We start from the raw sequence: 22,625 nt of genomic DNA, 5'->3' as shown, positions 1-22,625 counted from the left end.
GTAATAAGCAATACAAGGACTGCATTTGACACATATAGCGAGCGAAAGCGGACATGATCAAACAGCAACCACAACAAAACAGAAAAAAACAATGGCGGGCCTTATTGCAGTGTGTAACCTGCTCACATCACAGGTTAAGCGGAGAAACACGGAGTTATGATGTTAAGGCCCTTGAAGAATTAGTTTTATCACAGTGGCTTTAACGCAGTTAGGCTTGGAATCGACTGTGCTTCGTAGACACTTTTAGGACAGTAAGGAACATTAAATGACTTGATTTAAGAGGACACTGAAAAAATCGCTGATTTGACATGATTACAAAAGCTTGGACGAAGAAAAAAAAGTATTTCAGTTCATGAAATCCATCTCTATACACTTTTCCATATATCGTATTGTTGAAGATGGAAGCGCATTTCATTTCATTTATGTTCATAACAGTGCGTGCACCGTACTGATTCAGGCCCTTGCGATAAAAAAATAAACAATCAAAACAAATGAATATTGCGATGATACTGATCCTGTAAATCTGATACCTAGTAACAGTCAACATGGTAACAATATGGATTTGATGACAATGTTTCACCACAGGCACATTATGAATAGTTTTACGAGAGACAAGGAAAAAGCGACAGAAAACAAAAGATTGGCAAAGCAATAATTAAGGGTCATGCAAGTGTTTCTCAAAATAATTTCCCAAGAAACTCATAGAACACAAAAAATACAACAAAGTGATCCTAAATTTACTGTCAGAGTACTTTTCATCCATCTTAATTATCTCCACTCTACCACTGATTAAAGAATGGATAAGACACAAAATGTTAAAAGGTCAATGTGGCATTCGGTTGTCTTGAGGGCAGTGCATATTATACAGAACAAACAATATTTTGGTGTTTTAGCCGAAATATTAATGCTCGGTTTAAGAAGGTCACAAAACTGTAAGATTTTATAGATTCAGACCTGACGTGAATAAATAAATAAATATGAGGGAGAGAGAGTCATTACAGCTTAAAGTGAGCTGCTTAACGACGTTGGACAACAAAATTCCAACTTATATGATCTTTCAGCACTGGATTCGCAGTATTTTTGATTCTTTCCATCAATCCCGGTCTTTTTTTCCAACAACGTATATCCTGCACCGAGAGATGACGATTCAAAGCCCTCCCTGAAGACGTCACCTCGCCGTCTCGGGGGGTGTGGGGGTCGGGGCTGGTGCAATGGGACCCGTCATGAGCTGGGGGGAGGCGGGGACCACTTGGTGGGGGTGCATGTTGGACCCAGGGGTTTGTTGATGACTTCCACCGTTGCTGGTGTGCGTGCCTTGTAACATGTGTTGTTGTTCTTGTTGTATTGCTTCGATCGCTTGCAGTACTGAAAGTTGGGTGATGGGTTGTTGCTCTTGTTGTGACTGCTGTTGTTGCTCGTTGGACGATGCGTCCATTTGCACGTCTTGCGCAGCGACTTTGGAGAATTTCCCAGGTCGCTTGTCGTAGAAATGAATATCCCTGTGGTGTGGAATGGAAATTATTAACCTGGCTGTCGAACAGACTAATCAGTACTGTTAAGTATTTCAGACAAACTATATTTCATAAAGTAATTTTCCTGAAAATGTTTCCGGCATTGTGGCTTAAACACTGCTCTCAACATTCAACAAACACGTAACTTTCCAAATAGGTTGTTTTTTTGCACATAAAAACATAAAAGATAAATTGTCATAAGGACCCACAGAAGGATCTGTCAAAAAAAAACACAAAATGTACAACATACATTACCTCAAATGTCTTTTGAGGACGCCGATGTGTGCAAAGCATTTCCCACACTCAACGCACTGATGTGGTTTCTCCAACATGTGGACGGCACGCACGTGCTTGTTCAGGTTGCCATGGAGACCGAAGGACTTCCCACAGATGTCGCACTTGTGTGGCCGTTCCTAAGCAACAGAGCAGGAGTTCGAAATGGATCAAATTCCATTGAATATCAGTGAATTCCAAAATATATTAACACGGCTTATCTGTAGGCTAATGAGTTAAACAAATAAAAATGACCTGTTTATATATCTTTAATGATTAAAATATGCACTTTCTTAAAGTTAAACGAGGAACTCAGGAATACCTTGAATAATACAATTTAATACCTAATACACAGGTGGCCACATTTCATAACACGCTACAAATAAAGTCTTAAATTCTTTAGTTACTCGTGGTCAGACAGCATGTATAGCGTCCTTACCTTTAAGTGAACAGCATGAATATGTCTTGCCAGATCCACAGGTCTGGTGAAACTCCTCCCGCACTGATGACAATGATGCTGAAACCCAATTTATTAATCAGTCTTAAGTTTCACAATATCGTCTCAAGGTCCCTATATCATTTATATTCATTTTGTCTTTTTGCACTCTGTAGTCACAGGGATTGATGCTTCTATTGGGCTAATTATATTTTTCTGATATTAAACATGAATAGAGCTTGTCTGCATCATTGATATTTTCAGCCTTACACAGAAACTCTCAATACGGTTATCGATCGACAGCCAGCAAAGGTAGCTTGGTTCGCCGATGCAGCAAAGTTTCTGTTACTTTATAAATTTGGTTGGCGGGATTGTTTAAATAAGTTAATGTACCTGTGGTTGGGCACCCTGATTGGTGTGGGCCGACCGGAGGTGTCTGCGCAACTGTGTGGCTTCCGAAAACCTCTTGGAACAAACGTTGCACACATGAGGGCGCTCTTCCTCATGGCATATGTGGTTTTTGAATGCGTGCTCGTCAGCGAATCCCTCCTACAATATACACAGAAAACAATGTTTTATCATTAACAATGGAAACACTTAAAAGAAACAGTTCATAATGTTTAATAATTAATTTGCGTTGGAAAGTAAATACGATTGTAATGTTACAAAACACTACATTAGGAAAGATAAGTTATGTTGCTGTTGCTAATTAATCAGTTCTTTGGCACAACTAAGGCAACTTTATTCACCGACATGTCACCTGCTGTTCAGCTAGGCTTTTCACTACATTAAGAAACGTTTCAACAAATCGAGTGCATTTACCACAACAAAGTTATTGACCTATTAAAAGTATCATGAAAGCCCCCACAAGTTAGAGAAATCAAGGACCAACCTGGCAATCGGCACATTTGAAACAGGGTCGTTGGTGGAGATGAACGGTCAGTATATGACGTTTCAGCTGTGTAGTCTCGGAGAAGCCGCTTCCACATTCACTACATTTAAGACTGAGGAGGCGGAGAGATTTGGATGGAACTTTCTGGCGTTGGTGAACCCCCTTCACGTGTCTGTGACGTTTAAACACAGTGGTAACAATCAATGTACGTGTCAAATTAGGTATGGTGTACACAACGCATATGAGTTTTTGTCAGTGTTAATTAATAATGCAAGTCGTTTTTGCAGTGCTATAATGCGTTGTGTTTGTACATGTCATATCAACACCACAAAAGCACAATCGCACTAGTTGAGTTGCAAGTTTGCCTTCCGAAAATTTACCAAAATATGCTACAGGAAGACGTGGCAGACAAACCTGTTGAGATCACTCATTCTGGCGAAGGTTTTGCCACACTGGTAGCACTTATGAGGGCGGTCGTTCGTGTGGACGCAGCGAACGTGTTGTTTCAAGTGCGTAGCGGTTTTGAAACCTTTTCCACACTTTGTGCAGAGGTGTGGTCGTTCCCCTGCCAACGCCATAGCAGCTGCCGCTGTCAACGCCGCTTGCTGCAATAAAATACTTTAGTCGTTGATAAACAAAACTTTGAATGAATTCCACAAAACCAAACCAGCAACACAATAAAATATGGCATAGAGCAGAGGTACACAACCTTTACCAAAACCTGTTTTAAATTAAAAATTACCAGAGATTATTGTGAATTAGTAGGTTTAAACTTGCATCACTGTACATTTTCAGCACCGACCAAGTTTAAACTAGAGTATGTTTGGCGGAGTACATCAAAGAAAAAGTTGATTGTTTTTTGTTTGTTATTGAACTGTAGTACGAACCACAACAGAAGGATAAAAGTCATTGTGAAATACATTATATATTTGAAATAAGAAACAACCTTCAGACTTGGACAGACGTGGTCCTTGTTTGACGACTTGTCGAAAAACTCTCCGCAAGCATGGCACTTTGTGGTAACCATTCCTTGTAAGTCTTCAGTAGTTTGTTCAATCATGTTTGTGGACATTGGCGTTGCCCTGGCAACCTCCTGGTTATTTGATTGGTTGATCATTACTGGTGCAGTGGAAGCATTGTTTGAATGTCGTGCTTGCAGGTGATACTAAAAATAACAGAAAAAAGTCTAGTTGCAGATTTGACAAAACTCAGAAAACATCTGCAATAGTGGCATCACCTTTTTTTAAAAAATATCGACATTCAAGAAAATAATTTTTTTCCATTAAAAGCATAAAGTAATAAAACCTTGTGCAAACCTGCAATTGATAAGCTTGGGAAAATCCCTCCCCACAAACCGTGCACCAGAATGGCTGAGGATGGGTGGACATTACATGATTCTACATAGAAGGGAAACCATGTAAATACGTTGGAGAAACCGATTATACTTATGTTGATTTGTGGTTAAGGTAATATTCCTTTGTATAATTAACATATGTGATAAAGCTAGGAAAAACTTTGCTCAAATTTTCATACAACTACAAATGGTTTCTTAATAGCAATGTACAAACAGATAAACACATACGGCCATTTCAAAATCATAACCGGTACTACAAGTTTATTCTGTCATTTTAATTGTTGAGAAAAGAACAAACATGTTTGAAGGGGATTTACCTGAAGCATGACAACGCTGGAGAAAACTTGCCCACATTCATAACATCTGTTCATGTGGGACTGCGGGGTGGGCAAGTGGATTTGATTGATTTCAGTCGATTGTGTTTCTTGCACGGTGAACACTTGTTGCTGTTGTTGTTGTTGGTTGTTATTGTTGACCATTGAGTCTGTTGTCACCATTGTTGTGGCTGTAACCATGGAAATAATTTAATTTTTAAGGGCTTAGGATAGAGACTCTTATGAGGGATGTGGAAGTTTGGAATATATGGGTGTTTGATGCTCAGTGCATAAATAAGTATATATTATGAACTCGGATGCTGCAATGTTTACTTTACCTACTTAATTGGTTTAGATATTCGTAGATTAGCCACTAATATAAGTGCATGGAATTAAAATGTACTGAACTGAGAAGCTGAGATTGTTTGTTTGTACTTGGGTCCAACACATGGCTGATATGACTTCAATAACTTTACCTGTATTTTTTACACTGTCGGTGATGTTATGAACCCTCACCATGTGAGTTTTCAGGTAAGAAAGAATGGAGAAACTTTTCGAGCAAACCTGGCAGTGATAATTCTTCTGTTTGGAATGGACAGCCTGAAAAGAAAACGGGTTAAAAGCTGTTCAACAAATTTTTGCAACAACTTTTGTGCAAAAACAAAATTTAGTGATTACCTCTTATGAGACAGCATTCAATAAAAACACAATGAGTTTACCTGCATATGGTGCTTGAGATTGCCGGCTTCTGCAAAAGTCCACCCGCATTTGTTACAATGATGAGGTCGCTCTCTCATGTGCACACCCCTCATGTGACGATTTAAATCGCTTCGACGACCGAAACCTTTTCCACACTCTTCACATTTGTGTGGCTTATTCTGCAAGTTTTAATTTAACTATTATTTTGTTCTCTTTAATATGAATCTGATAGATTGATATGGGATATTATCAAGTAAAACGCTTGAGGCAATCCATCAATAGAAAAAACATAAACAGGAAATCTGCATAAGTTAGTATTAATTACAACGATTAAAACACTGTCTGCAGCTCACTGATTGTTGTTGGCTATAAAATATCAACATTGACATAAATAAAATGAAACAATCGAACCCACCAAATTAACTGCAGTGTCGTTAGGTTGCAAATTAATGTAGCACTAACACAAAACAACAGCGTTACTTACATGAACAGAGAGAAGATGCTGTTTGAGGTATGACGTATTTTTGAATGTCTTATCGCAATCCTTGCACTGGAGGGGCTTTTCCGAGTTGTCGTTCATTTCGGTCTGGTTGTGACTGGTGGTTACCACAGTATTGGTGTTGTTGTTAACTGTGTTCAAAGTGGTGTTTGCAACTGGGTTTCCTGCCACTGCCCCATGCACATTTCTTATGTGAGCTGCAAGCAGACTCGATTTCATGAAGTTTTTGCCACAGTGAGTGCACCTGGGTGAAAAAAGACAATAGTAAGTTTTACAAAAAAATACATTTATAACACACTTTGAAAGTAGATGTTTTCAAAAATATAAGCGTCCTTATTTTTTTTAATTTTTAAGCTGCTTTAGCCTCAGGGATCTTGATTATTTATATCTGTTAGCTGAAACAATTGTAAATCGATGCCTTTTTGCTCTTTTGCCAATGGAAGATGTTAGCCAATGCCAAATCACGACTAAAAAAAGTCATGCAAAATGCAGCATCACAAAGACAACTAGCTTATTTCTATAGTTTTCCATATTTTTGGTTTCATATGGATGGCAGTCAAATTGTTTACTGTTGCAAGCTTGAAAACTTACATGTGCTGTACTATTGGGGGTCCTTGCACAGTATGGGCCATGTATATGTGATAGTTGAGCTGGCCACCATTTGTAAAACTTGCATTGCATTCACTGCATGTGTACGTTGTGTTGTTCTGGTGCCCGTCGTTGCTTAAATGCACCGCTTTCACGTGATCCTTAAAAAATATAAACAAGTTAACACCAATAAATTTTATAAAAGTAAAACAAAAGTATTGAAAAAAAATTATGCGGGTTTTTTGCTGATTTTTGTTTTTGAAATATTGCATGCCCATCAAGCACACACTAAGATTAAGAAACAAAATAAAGGTTTTTGTGGTGACTGTAGTACAATTTCGGAAAATAATACAGAGCACTTACTTGCAGGTGATGTGCTGCTAAAAAACTTTCAGGACATGATGCACATTTGTGTGGTCTGGCTTGTAACTCTGCATGTGCCACAAAAGCATGATAACTTAGCTGGCCTGCTTGCTTGAATGTCTTGTTGCATTGAGCTAGAAAACATACAAAAATAAAATTTTTCATGACAAACGTGACACAGCTTTTATAATGCATCTTTGATGTGTTGACTACTTACAGCATTTTAATGGTTGTTCTTCTGAAGCACTTGGTGACTGGGGTATTGGTGTGGCAACTAAACAAACAAAATATTGCCGTTTAGCAAAAAGTTTAATTTTTTTTAAAAATTGGCTTGGAGCAATAGTGTACAAGCAGTAGACCAATAATGATCATACACTGGACATACTGCACCTTATCAAAAACATTATTCGTTGCTGTTTTGTTAGCCATAGTGTGTTCTACTGTGTTATGTACCTAGTTTGCTGCCCAACAGATCAGTGTCGACAGCAAAATCACCACAAACGTGAGATAGTTTTGCCTTTGTCTGGCTAGGCAATCAAGACTTAGTTAACAGTTGCACAAATGAGATTAAATAGGAATAAACCATGTGCACTGTCTGCAGCTCACTCAATAATTTTATATATTATTTTAGATTCGAAACTTACCATGCTGTTGTTGGTGCTGCTGTAACGGAAAGACGTTGGTCTGCATCAGTGCCACAGAAGCATCTGCATTTGCCACCATGGAAACACCACTCTCTGCTGCCGCTTGTTGGATAAAATCTTTTGCAATTGAAGTAGGAATTTGAGCAGCAGATGTAAAAGGAAGTTGAGTTACTGCTACTTGCTGAAGATCTGTATATTTTTGTACATAATAACCAAAATCATTAATCTTAAATGCAAGTAAAGCACTTTGAAGTAGCTGCAAAATTACATATCAATTGCATAAACAATATCTTACACTAAACCCCAAATACTGTTAAACAATTAAATAAATTGCTCACTGTTTATTGGTGCATTTGCAGATATGATCACATTTGCATTTTGCATTCCAATGTTGCTGATAGTCGCCATTCCTGGCAAAGTTCCTGATATAGGGAAAACCCCACTTCTTTTTGACAGCTGATTCGCTGAAGGTATCGTGATTTGATTCAGCGACGGCACTCCACTGGGTCCACCCACCATGAAATTCTTTCCACCATTCTGCATAGAATGTGAAAAATTTGGGTTACTTATCAAGTTGGTTTCGTAATACATTAACAAATGTACTATGAGCTCTAAAAGAGCTTACCAATGCATCAGGGTGCGCAACAGCAGCGCTGCTTGCTACAGCTGCTGTTGCCCCAGCAAAAATGCTCGTGAAATTAAGCATGCCTGGTGGATTGACTATGGAGAGATCAGTTTCTTTGACCTTGTGGCCCTCATTCTGATTAGGACCGGCATTTCCCTGCATTGTGCCATCCACGCCACTGGATGATGGCAACCAATAGGTGTTTGCATCCATCCCACTTCAGCACTGTAAGAACAATGGGCACATATAAATTTATATTGCTAAAACATGTGGTTTTAACACAGATAGTTCATCACTGCGGGAGCATATTATTATCATAGTAAATGGCATACACTTCAAAATAACTTCTGAACATAATTTCGAATGACATTCCAATAATGACCAAAAATTCAACATTTACTATGACCAAAATTTGAGAAAAGAAAACACAAACATTATTCAGACCAAGGTAAAAGTAATGCAATTTGTACAGTAACTAACTTATTAGCCGGGATGCAATATTTTCCTGTTGGGGTGCAGGCATCCATGCTATTTGGCTCAATTAAAACTAACTCGCACAACACACTTTCAACAGCACTGCTACAGGCACAGCAAAAAGTGACACAAACATAGTATCTTCGTGTGTGTGTGCTGTAATCATTGAGTTTTCGTAAAAAAAGGCGTGGAAAAGGCCGCCTGGACAAAGTCAGGCGAATTTGGTAAGCACAGCGCAACACACACACTGCGTGTCATGGCAAACCCACGGCGCTCGTCCTCTCGCCGACCGTGTGAGCCTCCATCTTGTATTGACTAACGCATGCATCGACCAGTGCGCCTTGCGTATACTGCTGGCACACTCGCGGAACACCAAAAAAACGACTGTTTTGTAGAAAACTAAGCATTATATTTACCTGTTGACAAACGAAGAACTTGCAATCGTGATCGGCGGTCAGTGAGTTCTCGGTCGGGCGCATTAAGAAGTACAAGTTCAGCACAAAATCAAGGAAAATCGCACACTTTTCGCTCACACAATCACTTCCCTCCCACACATCGTTGCTGCGCACATTCACGTCACAAAGGCCAATCGGGCGTTTCATGTATTCTTCCGCCCTATACGCGGAGTGACATTCGAATAATTTGAATATTTTACTTGTTACCCGTACAAAAATACTAATTTTTCTTTTAAACCCGCTCTTTTGTTTGTTTTTTTACATTTTGGGGCCATTGAAGTGCACTGTTATTGTTTGACCACATACTAAATATTTAGTATAGCCAACTATGCTTTGACATTCCATTTTAAATTATAATATTTCCTTTCCACATCGATAATTAATTGAATCTAATGGTACAAGTTTGGTAATTTTAAATAATAAACGTCAAAAAATGCATCTTCTTCGTACTCAAGTTTTTTTTATTGTGCTCCGGATATTTAGTCAGGAAATAATCAGTTTAAAGTTCCGACAATGTGTCTGGCGGCAAACACAATTTCCCTGAGAGTTTGTTTACATATGGTTCGACCGAACAGCAACATTGCAGTTAATTTTGGTGCAAAGAGGTTTTAATGGCTCATGTTGATTATTTTTTTGACGACATTGACGAACAAGTGATCAGTGAAATTTTGAAAAATGAGGAACTTATGAAAGGTACTTTAATCTCTTTTTTGGCTTGATTGCTTTATTTGAAGAAAAATCGTAAGCATATTGTAGATAGTGCGAATCTTTATGCTAAAGCCGATCTTTTGTTGTAAAATATCTTATAATTGTTGTAATTTGCTTGTGTCTGGCCAGATTTGTAAACAGAATGTCAATGTCCAACTTATCCCAGATTGGAAAAAATATTGTCCGCGGAGTATATATCCTCTGCACACTTTTGCGTTACTTTACCGATAATCTGCGCAATTTTTACTTGCTAATGCATTAACATACGAAAAACGTTGCGATCGTCCGCGCATAAAACGATTGCCGAAACAAAATCGTCCGTGCAAAGAACAAACTTTCCAATCTGGAACTTATCAAACAATTGTTTAGAGTTGGGTCCAAGAAATCCAAACTGGTTTGATGATTTAAATGAAAAGGCTGAAAAAGAGCTACTTGCAAAAAAATCTTCTGAAAAGGCCACAATTCAATCAAAGCAGCCGGTGGTTCATGAAATAAAGTAAGCAATACTGTAATACAACTCAAAATATGTTGTGAATTTCAGCAAAAACTGTGTATATGTATTTATTTGCAGATGTCATTCCACACCAATTAAGACATCACATATACAATGCGAGAAAATTGAAAGCCCACCAAGTTTTTCTATAACACAAGCCCTTGCCACTGAAGAAAAGAATAGAACAAAGTTTTTGTATCCTTGTCAGTCTTCCACTATTCAAACAAATGAAATTGTGCCACAGACACCTGCAGGTGTATCTGACTTTACTGGCAAAGTGCCTGGAGTGCATGCTAGTACTCCACTTCTTGCGTCTGCTGTTACTCCAAATAAAAGCAGTGAAATTCTGCATAGTCACACAATGGATGCTACAATGGCAGCAGTCGAATGTCAAACCCCATCTGTACCACACTTGAAAGTAAGTGATCACCCAATGGCAGTCAGTGGAAATCGCTCTCCAGTCTTAAGGAAGTGCCGGGGTGCTACACGGCGAAAAACCAGAAGCTGCAACCTTAACCGATCCATTACCACACCCAAGCTGTCGCAGCATGTGGATGATAGCAAATCCACACCAGTAACAATGAGAACCCTAGCCAAAAAGCGTCCCTCGACCCCTCACGTTGATGAATATAACCCATGGAAAAAGAAGCAAGAAGTTTCTTCCACAAGAAAGTCGAGTGTTGTGTCACCTGCAGTAAAGCTACATACAGTAAATAGTGACACCAAAGCAGAGACCAGCAAAAGAATACCTACCACTGAGTTACAAAGTGATAAAAATATTTTGGCTAGGCCATCTGGTTTGACTTCCACAATTGCTAAGAAGATATCCTTTGAATCTTTCAACCAACAGTTGGGTAGTGAAGAAACTGCTGTTTATGATGACATTCAAAACAGTTTGCAAGTTGAGCAAATGAGTGAGAAGCAAGATGTTGAGAGTGTACAAGCAATTGGCATTAACCTTACCTTATTCAACAACACTTGTGTTGGATTTCAAACAGCCAGTAAAAAGCCTGTTCAAGTGTCAGCAGCTTCGTGGAAAAGAGCTGAAAGTTTTATTGCAAACCTTGATAAACCAAACAGTACCATTCCCACATCAAAGCATGCAACAGAGAGAGGTGTTACTGTATCAAAAGATGCATGGAAAAAAGCATGCAGTATTATTATCAATAATTCAGAACCTGTCTCCACTATTAAATGTGATAAATCTTCTAGTTCTGTTCCATGCAGCAACCAGGGTGCTGCAAACATGACAGCAAAAAAGTGCAATTCTACTTTGACCACAGGTGTTTTAACCTGTATGCCAGTTCCTTCCAGTGAAGATGCAAAAAACACAGTTTTTCCTCATTCTGCACACAGGACCTCAGCATCCCAAGCTGTAAAAAGTTGTACAACTGGCTTCACAACTGCCAGTAAAAAGCCTTTGTTGGTATCAAGTGATTCACTCAACAGAGCCAAAAATCTTGTTGATGAAAATGACCCAGTGAAGTTTTCAGGCTTCAACACAGCAAGCAGTAAGCCTCTTAACATTTCTAAACAAGCTTGGAAAAGAGTGCAGCATCTGTTTGAAGATCAAAGTGAGGATGGTGGTAATGAAAAACTGCCAACAACACCTACCAATGGCACACCAAACCTAGCTCCTGTGAGATGCCTGAATGAAATTGTAAATGCTCAACAATCTCTTTCTACTCCCAGGGTGTCCAACCTGAAAAATGGAACGTGTAGTGAAAGAAGACCTGTTGGGTCATTTAGCAGTTGCCCAAAAGCAAAACGACGAAACAGTTCATATAAACCCCCAAGAAGAAAAATATCTCTTGATAGTAGTAGCGTAACCAGGCAAAATGCTGTGTCATTCACTGGTTTGGATGCTTCTTCTAACAAAGAAAATCACGAACAACATCTTTCATATGGAGGTCATTCAGCAAAAAGGAAATTGGGATTGAAGCAAAAGCAAGAAGACCAAATCAACATTTCGGACGAAAGTTTACTGATGGCCATGGAACTTTTTGAGAGTGTGTAGGCTTGTAATGGTTTAGTAAAATGCTTTTGTAAACCTTTTGATGTTATTGTCAAAGTTTCAAACCTTCAGATGTTTGTGTACACCGCTTTTTCTCTTATGTTTATGCATTTTAATTTAATATTTCTATCTGCCCCTTATATCTAAATATTTCTTCAAGTTAAATTGTTGTCTGTGCAAGGAAAGTCAGGTAAAAAGAAAGCAATTTTGAGAGGTTTTAATGCAGCTCTAAAGTTAGAAAATGCTTTGTTCCAGGATTGTGGAGTCAGTATCGATAAAAATACCCCTTACATCGCAATAATTGCAGCAAAGTTTTCGGCCAAATCCCAACATTTGTGACGTCACAACGGCAGCGATATTGCCTAGGTAACGCAATGTAGCCCTTTTTAAAGCGACTTAGGCGTCTCAACACTTGTGGACACTGCTGCAGTGGAGCATACTTCGTGTTGCTACAGTATCCAAGCATGCTTCGATTGCTTGATATTATTTATTTTTCACAAGTACGTGTACTGTACAATGATATTTTTCTGTTCTCCAACATTTAGGCGGTGTACATGAAGCCAGGATTTTGGTCATCTGCGATCAGGTTCTGGTAAAGATTTTCCTCCTTTTGTCGTTGCTTGTACCTTCGGACGGCAGCAACAGACACCGCTACCAAAATATTTAGAGCCAGAAAGGCCAGGACGCCAACCGAGGCCCACACGAACGATTCTGTAGTTGCCAGGGTATTAGATGGAGCAGTTTCTGAAAAAAAATTAAAACATATTGGGTTTTGCACGAGTAATGGCATTAAAAGCGTTCGCGCCACAAATACACCGCTTAAAATGGTAAAAAGTAATATGTTTTGATATATCGTATTACATTGCAAGTTTGCGGTAGCTTCTGTCGGTGATGTGAGCCAATTGGTTATAGGTATATAACTTACGATAGACTATATAGGCTACATAAGGAAGTGCTTGCCGCGGGTTTTCACAAGATATGGCCTACCTGCGAACTGTACAGAGTAAGTGTAGCCCAAATCCTGACTGGAAACGAACATCTCGCGGTTTTTGATTGGTGGAAAAAATGGAACCATGTTGAAATCCAGGTTGTGTCCAATGGGTGCGTCTTGTTCCGGATAATCCGAAGAGGTTGCATTGTTCCTAGAAGTAACAATGAAAATGTGTTTACTTCACGTAAAAAACCTGACCAGCAACAATTCTTTGGCGTGACACAAGTGAAATTTCAATGTCAAATCCCTTCATGCAGCTTCAAAAACAACCAAATATTGAGTTATATTTGTGTTAGTTTTACCGTTGCAACCACTCCTCAAATATGGCATCGGTGAATGAATGAAGAAGAACAAAGACTGGATCGTTGGCTGAAGCGTGGGTGATTCCCCCGGTCCCATTAAGAAAAAGATGAGCCAGATTGTGTAGGGTTCGGACACCGACCTCGAATTCCCCGTCGACCTTGGAGTAACCTTCAACAAAACAGGTTTTTAGAACCCAAAACAAATATAATTTAATTATGGAAATCGCCGGTACGTTATTGTCAAAATAATATAGCTTATGAGTGTATGCCATACCGCACAGAGCGCTCTGGTAAGCGTTAAGATCTCTATTAATGTTTAGCGAGGTGGCGTTTTGCGTGCACTCCTTTTGTAGTAATGTTTGTTTTTAGCAGATTCCGCTTAAAACACATGGCTTGACCCACCTTCCAATGCATTTCGGAAGCTTCCATTTGAATCCGAATAAAACGGGAAACTGTCGTAAGTATTCACGCCGACACAACTTGCAACATCTCCGGGTTGAGGGAGGGTCTGGACCGCCGGTCGCTCAACATTTCCACCAGGGTTGCGGCGAATGGGACCTGCGTAAGAATCACGATGGCAATCAATTCAATGTGCGGTATACCAACAATTTTTGTTGTTTATATTCTAGTTTGTAACAAAACAGTGGTTTGTTTCCTCTGATAGTTCGTGGAAAGTGTCAAATATATTCAGTTCGATTCATGGAACTTTTACGAATGTTGCAATTTCGGTCAAGCAACCGCTATTACATGGATAACTATTTAATTGCCACGATAGCAAATTTTTCTTTCTGATATCAAAAAAAATGTATCTATTTGTGAGATTCTTGTTTAGTTTAACGTCTCACAAGGTACTAAGTTAGACAAATCACAAACCTTCGAAAGAGCCATTACATAACTTGACGTTTTCGTTGTACCAATCCATGCTGAGACAAACCACCTCCCAGTCGGAAAACCGCGAGTTGTTGCCGAGTAATGTCGAGTCGTTCGAGTCCCGACCTCCCAGCAACTCGTCAGTGCATACGTCACACTCAGATCCTTTAAACAGAAAATGTTCTTTAAACTTGGTGTTAATTAGTAACCACAAAATCTATGAAATTTATGCAACACTAATGTCCCATAACCTTTCAGCCGATATTTCAACATGAACTCGAGTTACCTCCAATGGCAAAGTCCCAGTAGGGCAACGAAAGAGCGGGGTCACCAGATAAGCGCTGCAAGTCTTCTTCCAGGTTCAACAAATGCATTCTGTGCCAAGTGAGGAAAGCTGGACCTTCGTGAGAGAAATCGATGGCTGTGTATGTTTGACCTGGGCCAAGCAGTGTGTCCCGCACAGAGTAATAGTGGTTCCAGGTGAACAGATCGTATATGGAAACGTTAACAAACTGTGGGTCGGTGCCATTCGGTCCAAGCAGATTCCTGAAGTAAGTAATTGACATCTTTAAGATACGTTTTAGATAGCAATCGGCAAATGTCAGTTCAATTTCCTGAGATTCCAAATCTAGATTTCCTATTTTACATTTTTTGTTCTGCGCAATAACACTATATTTCTGCAAATTTACGGTAATTCAATGCACGCCTTCCTAAATAAGTTGTAAGCTAAATTTACGCGTGTTTTGACGTGAATGCTGTCAGGTTAATAAACAATATTTGCTTATCCAATAGGCTAATATGTGTATGTTTAAATTTTTTCGAGTCTTGTTATAGAAATAAATTGCTTAGTATTTTTTGGAAGCCAGTCTTAAACTGCACCTGTAGTGTTCGCTTGCCACCACGTAATCAGGATGAGGAGCAGTTTTGGAGAGATCCAACACCTCCAGGAAGATGATCCTCTCTTCCTCGCTCATATCCAAGATGTTCCTCCTGACATTCGCGGGTCGTCGTTCCTGGCAGTCTTCACCTTGCCAACCTGGTCGGCATCGAGAACAATCAAATCCACCGAAGTTGCCGCTGCAGATGCAAGATCTGAAATAAAAAAATTTGTTCAATATAGGTCCACATACACCAATATAGGTCTCGTGTTTGGTCAATATAGGTCTTCATACACAGTCATTTCGTGTAATTTTACAATTTCACTTCATTTTACAAAGGTTTTTCTTTCCATGCTTTTGAACAATATGGCCAATCATCTCCCATGCAGAACATCTCTTACCTGTTAAAGAATCGTTCCGGCCATCTTTCCCTATCATCGATGCCGAGCAGCACGTATTGATCGCCGTACGGTGCGTCATCAATGATGATGTCATCACATTGGCCACGGCCCTCTAAGACACCACATTGGGAACCCGTTCCATTCATAAGTGGGCAGCATTCTCGACTTAAAATCGACGCAAGGTTTGTACAAACGCGTGGAAACTGTCCATAGACGTCGCTTGGTAACAGAACAGCGAACAGAAGAAAACAAGCCGTAGATTTCACAAAATTCATTGTATCTTTTCACTGGTTGTCTTGTTGTGATGAAACTAAACAACTGTGCCTAAACGATGAACTGCTGCAGGTTATATAGAGTCTTCCAGCTTCTTTTTTCGACTTTTTAATCCTATCAGGGGCGATTCCCGGTTTTCGCTGGCTTTCATGTTGCATCCCTCTTCCACAACAAAGGCGCCACTCTGGGGGAGGATATAGAGCGTTGTATTGTGGTCACATGTTCGGAAATTAGATTTAATATGATCAGATTATTGAAAAGTCATCACCGGTTTAAACCCTTTTTGAAGAAAGTGTGGTACTTGCCACATCGAAGTACGCCAGTGTGCATTATTCAAATTATGACGTGTACACAAGCTCAATGCTTTCGTGGTTTACTGCTAAAAACAACCTGCGTTGCTTATGAGCTTAACATAATATTATTATCTATGCATTTATCAACAATTTTTGGTATGGAACGGCAAAAATTTCGATTTAGGTCGCAAAATATTCGAAATAGTTATTTGTCTAAAAAAATAAGCAGGACAGTCAAAATCCATGTACGTTCCGATAACGACCCTGTCAGAATATTGCTGTTCACACTTTTGGGGAATTCCTTGACAACGACTTTTGCTTGCAAAAAATCGCAGCGAACGTAATCGGTATTTCCTGCCAACGTAGCCCCTGGGCATTTAATGCTTATATGATGAACGACTTGACTCGTTTGGGTTCTTCCTGTTCGCTGCTTGCTGCGCGCAGAGGTCGATTGTGCGTGTTTTCGCGTTTGAAATTTGGGTAGCAGAATTATCGAGTTGGAATCGGGGTGATATAAATTTTGTTATCGAAATGGCGCCGGACGCACCACAAGACGTTGAAATGAAGCCTCTCCTTTCTTCTGGTTCAAAACCAAAGTAAGTTTGTCTTTTGTTGGTTTACAAGCATTTCTGGCCCGTCAAGTTTAAAATGTTAATAGAAGTCACTTTTGGAAGGCACCAAATGCGTTAACGTTTACTCTGTGGCAACTTGGATATATTCAAAATAAACTTGTATTGAACGCAAGTCATAGTGCTGTGGTTATAGCATGCTGTTTTAAAACTACTACAACACGAGACTGGCTGATGCCCCGAGGGTGTATGTGGCAAATTTCTACAAATGATTCAGCACTTTTTGGCTGCATTGCTTTTCCAAATTTCCAAGAAAATCCTAAAAATACAATAAAAACAATACATTGCATGACTTTACATAAGCCTAGAACATGTGGCTCAATGTATGTGATGTGTTCTTTAATCAAGCCATGAATGCACGACAACTGTGTTATCACTATGACGTCAACTATATAGTTTCGTTTGTTAGATACGGTCACGATTTTAGGTACTCCATGGTTCGTGTCAATATTAATACTGGTCAGTCGTATCACCCTTATTTTAACTCGCAAAATACTGGTAGATAAACACCAATGTTTTCGAAGCTTTGAAAGTTTTGGACGCAACGTCTGAACTCCAAGCCGTTAAAACGACGTTTGAATTTGAATCACAATTCCTATTTGTGGTCACAAACTAATAGTTGTGTTAAGAGCACTTTCTTTTTAGAATTGAACAAGGGAGCCTCCTTCTCTACCTTTCCGTGATAATAGTTCTGCTTGGAGCTGTTTCAGTTGGCACCATGTTGGGCATTACGTCGCCCTTGATTCCAGGCATCCAGGCGATGGGCTCCAAATCCCCACTTTATCTCAACACGATGCAAGCCAGTTGGTTTGGGGTCAGTGCTACGTGTTAATGTATTTGTGTAATTGAATACGATTTTTAATGTTGATATTAAACTAACCCAAACAAGCTTAAATTTAATATTATGTATGGCATTACGTCAGCAACAAACTGCTAAGCAATAGATTGTCGTTAGGTATTGTGTCTTAACGCTTTCTTACATCCAGGATTCTTGGTTATGCAGTCGCTTGGTGACATTGACGTTAATTCACTCTGATTCAAATGCATGCTTTAGTTTACGTATGCGCAAAATATTTTGAAAAGAACTGACAGGTTAATAAATCAGTGTGCTTATCCGACAGGTTAATATATATGTTTTTGTATGTAATTAGCAACCGAACCTTTCGCAATATTTGCATTGTTAATCGTCATCCATCAATCGCGCCAATTGTTACAATACTTCAGTTTTTTTTATTCCTATTAGCCCCATGCAACACGAGCGTAACGTGCGCACATAGAGGTGGACACATGTATTTTTTGTTTGAAAACAAGAACAAAATGCCCACGCGTATTTGCCCTTACCTGTCGGAGGTTGCGTAACCGCCGGTGTAACTTTATGATGGATGTTTGTTTCCATTGAATAAAACACTTAATGAGGCGCGCAGGAAGCGGTTTATTCGCAGAATTAAATACTGCACGCACGCGCCATTCTAAACCAACACAACAAATTCAAACGTAACGTGTTTTGGTTTCAACAGGCGTCTGTAACAATTGGAGCTGTGGTGGGGGCTTACATAGCTGGCTTTATTCAGCAAGCAATTGGGAGAAAATACACTTCAATTATATGTGGAATACCTTTCGCCGTGGGCTTGGCGGTAAATATATGCTTGCAATAGTTCATATAGTTCATACATTGTTAATACAGTACGTATACTGCAAGGCACATGGCCCTCTTTCCCTTAAATAATCCCCCTGTGTTATTGCGTATTCCTTTCGAAAATACTGAAAATTTGAAAATCAGCAGAATCAGCTTTCGCGTTTCCCATGCACGCCAAGTTTGTTATATGTTTCCACATTACAGCTGATCGGGTTCTCAAGTCAGCTGTGGATGCTTTTCCTCGGCAGAGTGATCACAGGCCTGGGTGTCGGAATGATCTCTCTCGTTGTTCCTGTAAGTGGTCTTGGTTTTCGTACTGCATTCGTCAGTCGTATATGGCGAAATTTATTTTAATCAAATTTTCCTCTTTAATTGGTTGCATTGCTTAAAGCCAAGCTTAAGTAGAACCGTGCCATATCTAGTAATTACGTCATAAATAGGTTCAGTTTCATTTTTGCATTATTATTATCCTTACAACCCCCGTCCTATGCACAAGACAGCCCACAGCTGATTTCGACGTGCATTCCACGTGTTTGGAACATGGGCGATTATCCGGTTACGTTAATTAATACCGTAATAATCGTTTCCTTTCGATTGTGAAAATTACGTATGGTAAACAAAAGACAAATGAAAAAAACCAAAAGTAATTTTGCTTTTATCCCGCCGAACAATTTATTAAAAAATACTTGAATGGCCGCAGATTTTAATACAAATATGATGCGATTTGATTTTTGTAATTTACGTTAAGTACTGTACTTCGATACATTGATTTCATGGTTGCTCGAACTTCTTGTAATATACCAACATAGAGTCAGCATACATATAGGCTGTATATGAAACTAAAAGATTTTCTTCAATCCTTCTTTACTTAACAGACATACATCGGCGAAGTTTCGACAGCTAAACTTCGTGGCATGTTGGGTTCAAGCAACCAGCTTTGCATTGTGTCTGGAATTCTCCTCATCTACGGTTTGGGTAAGTTGTCCTTCAGCACGTATTTGTGGTATTGTCCCCATATCCGTCTCTCAGTTGTGAAAGTAATTGTGTCAAATTGCTAGGTATGTTTGTAAAGAGTAAAACGGATGATTTACTGCAATGCAAATCATCCATTTTACTGCTTGTTTTGGCACAAATTGTGAGGAACTATAATTATGTAACTGTGCAAATCAACGGTAGGCAATCTTCATTTCTGGTTGATATATTAACGTTTCCAGCAATAAACAGGTTCGGTGTTGCCATGGAGATTACTGGCGTTTGCGGCAATCGCTCCTCCAGCTCTTCTCAGCATCCTCTCCATCTTCATCCCGGAAACTCCCACCTACCTCTTGATGAAGAACAGACCGGAAGCAGCCAAACAGTCATTGGTTAAACTGAGGAGTGCCGAAGTAAGTTTAAAGTTTACTTTTTATAGCAGTTTCAATAATCTTGTTGATCAAAACGTGGTGGAGATGGGATGCTGGCACCAAGGTTATGGTTAAAAGACTCCACAGACACTTCAGATCTAAGGATTGAGGACAGAAAACTTGCATTCTTCAGCATTTTAGCTTATTGCACACGACTTAGCTATACGAATTTAAATTTTTCAAAAAATATTAAGAGGGGTTTGGCAAGAATGGAACTGTCCAAATAACTTATCTGTTAAAGAAAGTCGTAAATTTTACTGAAAAATGTTTCTTTTCAGTTAACATTTCCTGTTGTATTGTGAAGCTTTGTGGTGATAGCTTTCTGTGACGTGTTATTTTCTTCAGTCGGATGTGGATGTGGAATTTACGGAGCTTGAGGAAAGTTTGTCCAAACAAGAGAGTCAAGCTACGTGGATCGAGATCATCAAAGACAGCTCCCTCAGAACTCCGGTTCTCCTGTCTTTGGGCGCGATGTATTTCCAGCAAATCAGCGGCATCAACTGCGTCATGTTTTACGCAAAAAGCATATTCATGGTAATTGTAACCAAAATTAGGTGCAAACACACGTTGACCGTAAAACTTTGAAAAGAAATACCAAAGCTAATAATTGTTTTAGATAAGATTGTTGTGGTGATGCAAACGCAAATTTTCGAACATTATACAACAGTGCAAAACAGTAACTGATTGTACAGACCATACCCAATAACCAAAATACTTTAAATCACATTTCAGGGTGGTGCAATATTAAATGTGGCCATTTTTTTCATATGCCTTCTGTGGCAAATAACTGAGCTTTTTTATTAAAATATTTCCTAAAACTTCAAAAGAAAAAAAGGAACTTGAAGCTCAGTTAAGGCCACATTTATGTTTTTGTAATTCTAGAGTGCAGGTTTTACCAACCCGACGCAGCTGACAATAGCTCTTCTGGCGATCGCATCAGCGCAAGTCTTCTTTACCATCATAGCTTGCCTCGTCATCGACAAAACCGGTGCGTTTATCTGAAACCGCCTTAACCCGCTGTTATTCAGCACATACTAGTAATTTTCATTTCTCAAAATGTAGAACTTTTATATTTTCAACGACATTGTTGACAAAAAACATAATATTTAACCGTTATTGCGTATAACGCATTTGTTCCGTTTTCTTTGACAGGAAGGAAAGTCCTGCTTATAGTGGGGGCCGTTATTATGACTCTGAGTCTCACCACCTTTGGAATTTACTTCCAAATAAAGCAATCTTTGGCGGCGGGTGTATCTCATAGCAACGTGACAGCAGCCCATGCTGCCGCTAGTGGAAGTAAGTGCTTGGTTTTTCTAGTATAGTTATGGTTAGATGGCCTATGTCATTTTTGTCAACCAATTGCTTTCCTGCTAAATGTAAATTGCATAAGAAACTTTTTGAACTGCAAAATTGAACAAGAAATAAAAGTGCCAACGGTATAATGTTACGTAACTAGATTAAAAACAAGTTCTTGTAATTGTACTGTATACCTTTTCCGCATTTAGGTCTTTGTGAACGTATATCGTTTTTAGTGAAATTTAACACAGAAAATTAATAAATTTTTATGCAGGTTCAAACCTTTCTTGGATGGCATTGGTGAGTATGGTCACGTTCATTGCCGCATATTCCATTGGAATCGGTCCGATTGCGTGGCTTCTGGTTGGCGAAATTATTCCTACTCGGGCTAAAGAGCGAGCTGCGGGTCTCTCTACCGGTTTTAACTATTTCCTCGTCTTTATTCTGACTCTAGAATTCAGCAACATGTTGGTAAGTAACCAGAAACACCACCAATCTATTTTTTGGCTATAACAAAGTGGTCATTTTTGTTTTTCTAGACGGCCTTCACCCCCCAAGGAACATTCTGGATCTTTGCCGGAAATTGCGCTCTTTCCATTCTTTTTACCATATTTCTGATGCCAGAAACCAAGGGAAAGACTTTGGAAGAAATTGAAATGTATTTTAGAAAGGGCAAATGAGCCTAGTAGACCTTCTGACTGTTGCCGCTTCATTCGTTTATGCATTCATCCAAGAGCCTAGCCTATATAATTATATTGATTTATTTGTTATTTGCACAAGTTTTATTTTTGCATTGCCGAGTTCAATAAACAGATATTGTGAATATAACATTTGTTTGTGCATATTCAATGCTGCAAAGCTGTCAGGACAGCTCCCTTGTCAAAACATACTGGTGTTTACTGGCAAAAGTCTCGTACTCCGTTTTGAATTTTCCCGCTATAATTACGCATGTGGCAAAATCCATTTAAATTTTTTAAAAAAAATACAAGACGCACTATCGTTTCCTTAAAATTTAAGATTTTTTTTGTCAAACTAGAAATTAAAAAAATTTTTATTTAAGAAAACACAATTACCAAAAAAAAATTCTCTCGAACATCAGTTGTCCAATCTTATCCAGTCAAAATTTCGGGCTATTTTATAACATCACATTTAGGTATTTATATGAAGTAGTTTATCTATAATCAACTTTACTTAAAAACTTCCCATTTATTTAAAAAATCTTACAAACTTGCAATACAACTGCAAATATGCGTAACAAATATAGTTATGAAAACGGTGGTTCCCCTAATTACGCGCAAGGGAATTGGCGGT

The 22,625-nt window shown here is 39.0% G+C and overlaps 4 protein-coding genes across 4 annotated transcripts; 2 read left to right on the top strand and 2 right to left on the bottom strand.

Annotated features, from left to right (window-relative positions):
• Positions 1–12: 12 nt before the first annotated feature.
• On the bottom strand, positions 13–9,231 carry LOC145897486 (uncharacterized). The gene is made up of 19 exons (XM_082985800.1): positions 9,089–9,231; positions 8,199–8,423; positions 7,912–8,110; positions 7,574–7,762; positions 7,147–7,203; positions 6,930–7,063; positions 6,570–6,727; positions 5,964–6,222; positions 5,500–5,658; positions 5,257–5,380; positions 4,784–4,971; positions 4,429–4,509; positions 4,059–4,277; positions 3,527–3,717; positions 3,113–3,284; positions 2,614–2,769; positions 2,224–2,301; positions 1,767–1,924; positions 13–1,499 (listed from the first exon to the last, which is right to left on the bottom strand). The coding sequence occupies exons 2-19, from the start codon at positions 8,409–8,411 to the stop codon at positions 1,169–1,171; spliced, it is 3,066 nt and encodes a 1,021-aa protein (XP_082841926.1). The 5' UTR covers positions 8,412–8,423; positions 9,089–9,231; the 3' UTR covers positions 13–1,168.
• A 507-nt stretch (positions 9,232–9,738) lies between these two features.
• On the top strand, positions 9,739–12,345 carry LOC145894396 (uncharacterized). The gene is made up of 3 exons (XM_082983013.1): positions 9,739–9,820; positions 10,205–10,317; positions 10,429–12,345. The coding sequence occupies exons 1-3, from the start codon at positions 9,739–9,741 to the stop codon at positions 12,343–12,345; spliced, it is 2,112 nt and encodes a 703-aa protein (XP_082839139.1).
• A 538-nt stretch (positions 12,346–12,883) lies between these two features.
• LOC145894309 (L-dopachrome tautomerase-like) lies at positions 12,884–16,059 on the bottom strand. Its single transcript, XM_082982891.1, has 8 exons — positions 15,785–16,059; positions 15,385–15,597; positions 14,792–15,051; positions 14,509–14,670; positions 14,038–14,193; positions 13,636–13,804; positions 13,330–13,484; positions 12,884–13,086 (listed from the first exon to the last, which is right to left on the bottom strand). The coding sequence occupies exons 1-8, from the start codon at positions 16,057–16,059 to the stop codon at positions 12,884–12,886; spliced, it is 1,593 nt and encodes a 530-aa protein (XP_082839017.1).
• A 783-nt stretch (positions 16,060–16,842) lies between these two features.
• Positions 16,843–22,085, top strand: LOC145910561 (solute carrier family 2, facilitated glucose transporter member 8-like). The gene is made up of 11 exons (XM_082997733.1): positions 16,843–16,946; positions 17,625–17,793; positions 18,497–18,613; positions 18,820–18,909; positions 19,491–19,590; positions 19,840–20,000; positions 20,364–20,552; positions 20,901–21,006; positions 21,171–21,314; positions 21,589–21,785; positions 21,854–22,085. Exons 1-11 carry the CDS (start codon positions 16,882–16,884, stop codon positions 21,992–21,994), a joined length of 1,479 nt encoding a protein of 492 aa, XP_082853859.1. The 5' UTR covers positions 16,843–16,881; the 3' UTR covers positions 21,995–22,085.
• Positions 22,086–22,625: the final 540 nt, after the last annotated feature.

Source organism: Ascidia mentula, chromosome 1 (genome assembly GCF_947561715.1).
Source record: "Ascidia mentula chromosome 1, kaAscMent1.1, whole genome shotgun sequence".
Classification (NCBI taxonomy): Eukaryota; Metazoa; Chordata; class Ascidiacea; order Phlebobranchia; family Ascidiidae; genus Ascidia; species Ascidia mentula.
The sequence above is the reverse complement of the archived record's forward strand: the minus strand, read 5'-3'. Positions and strand labels throughout refer to the sequence as shown.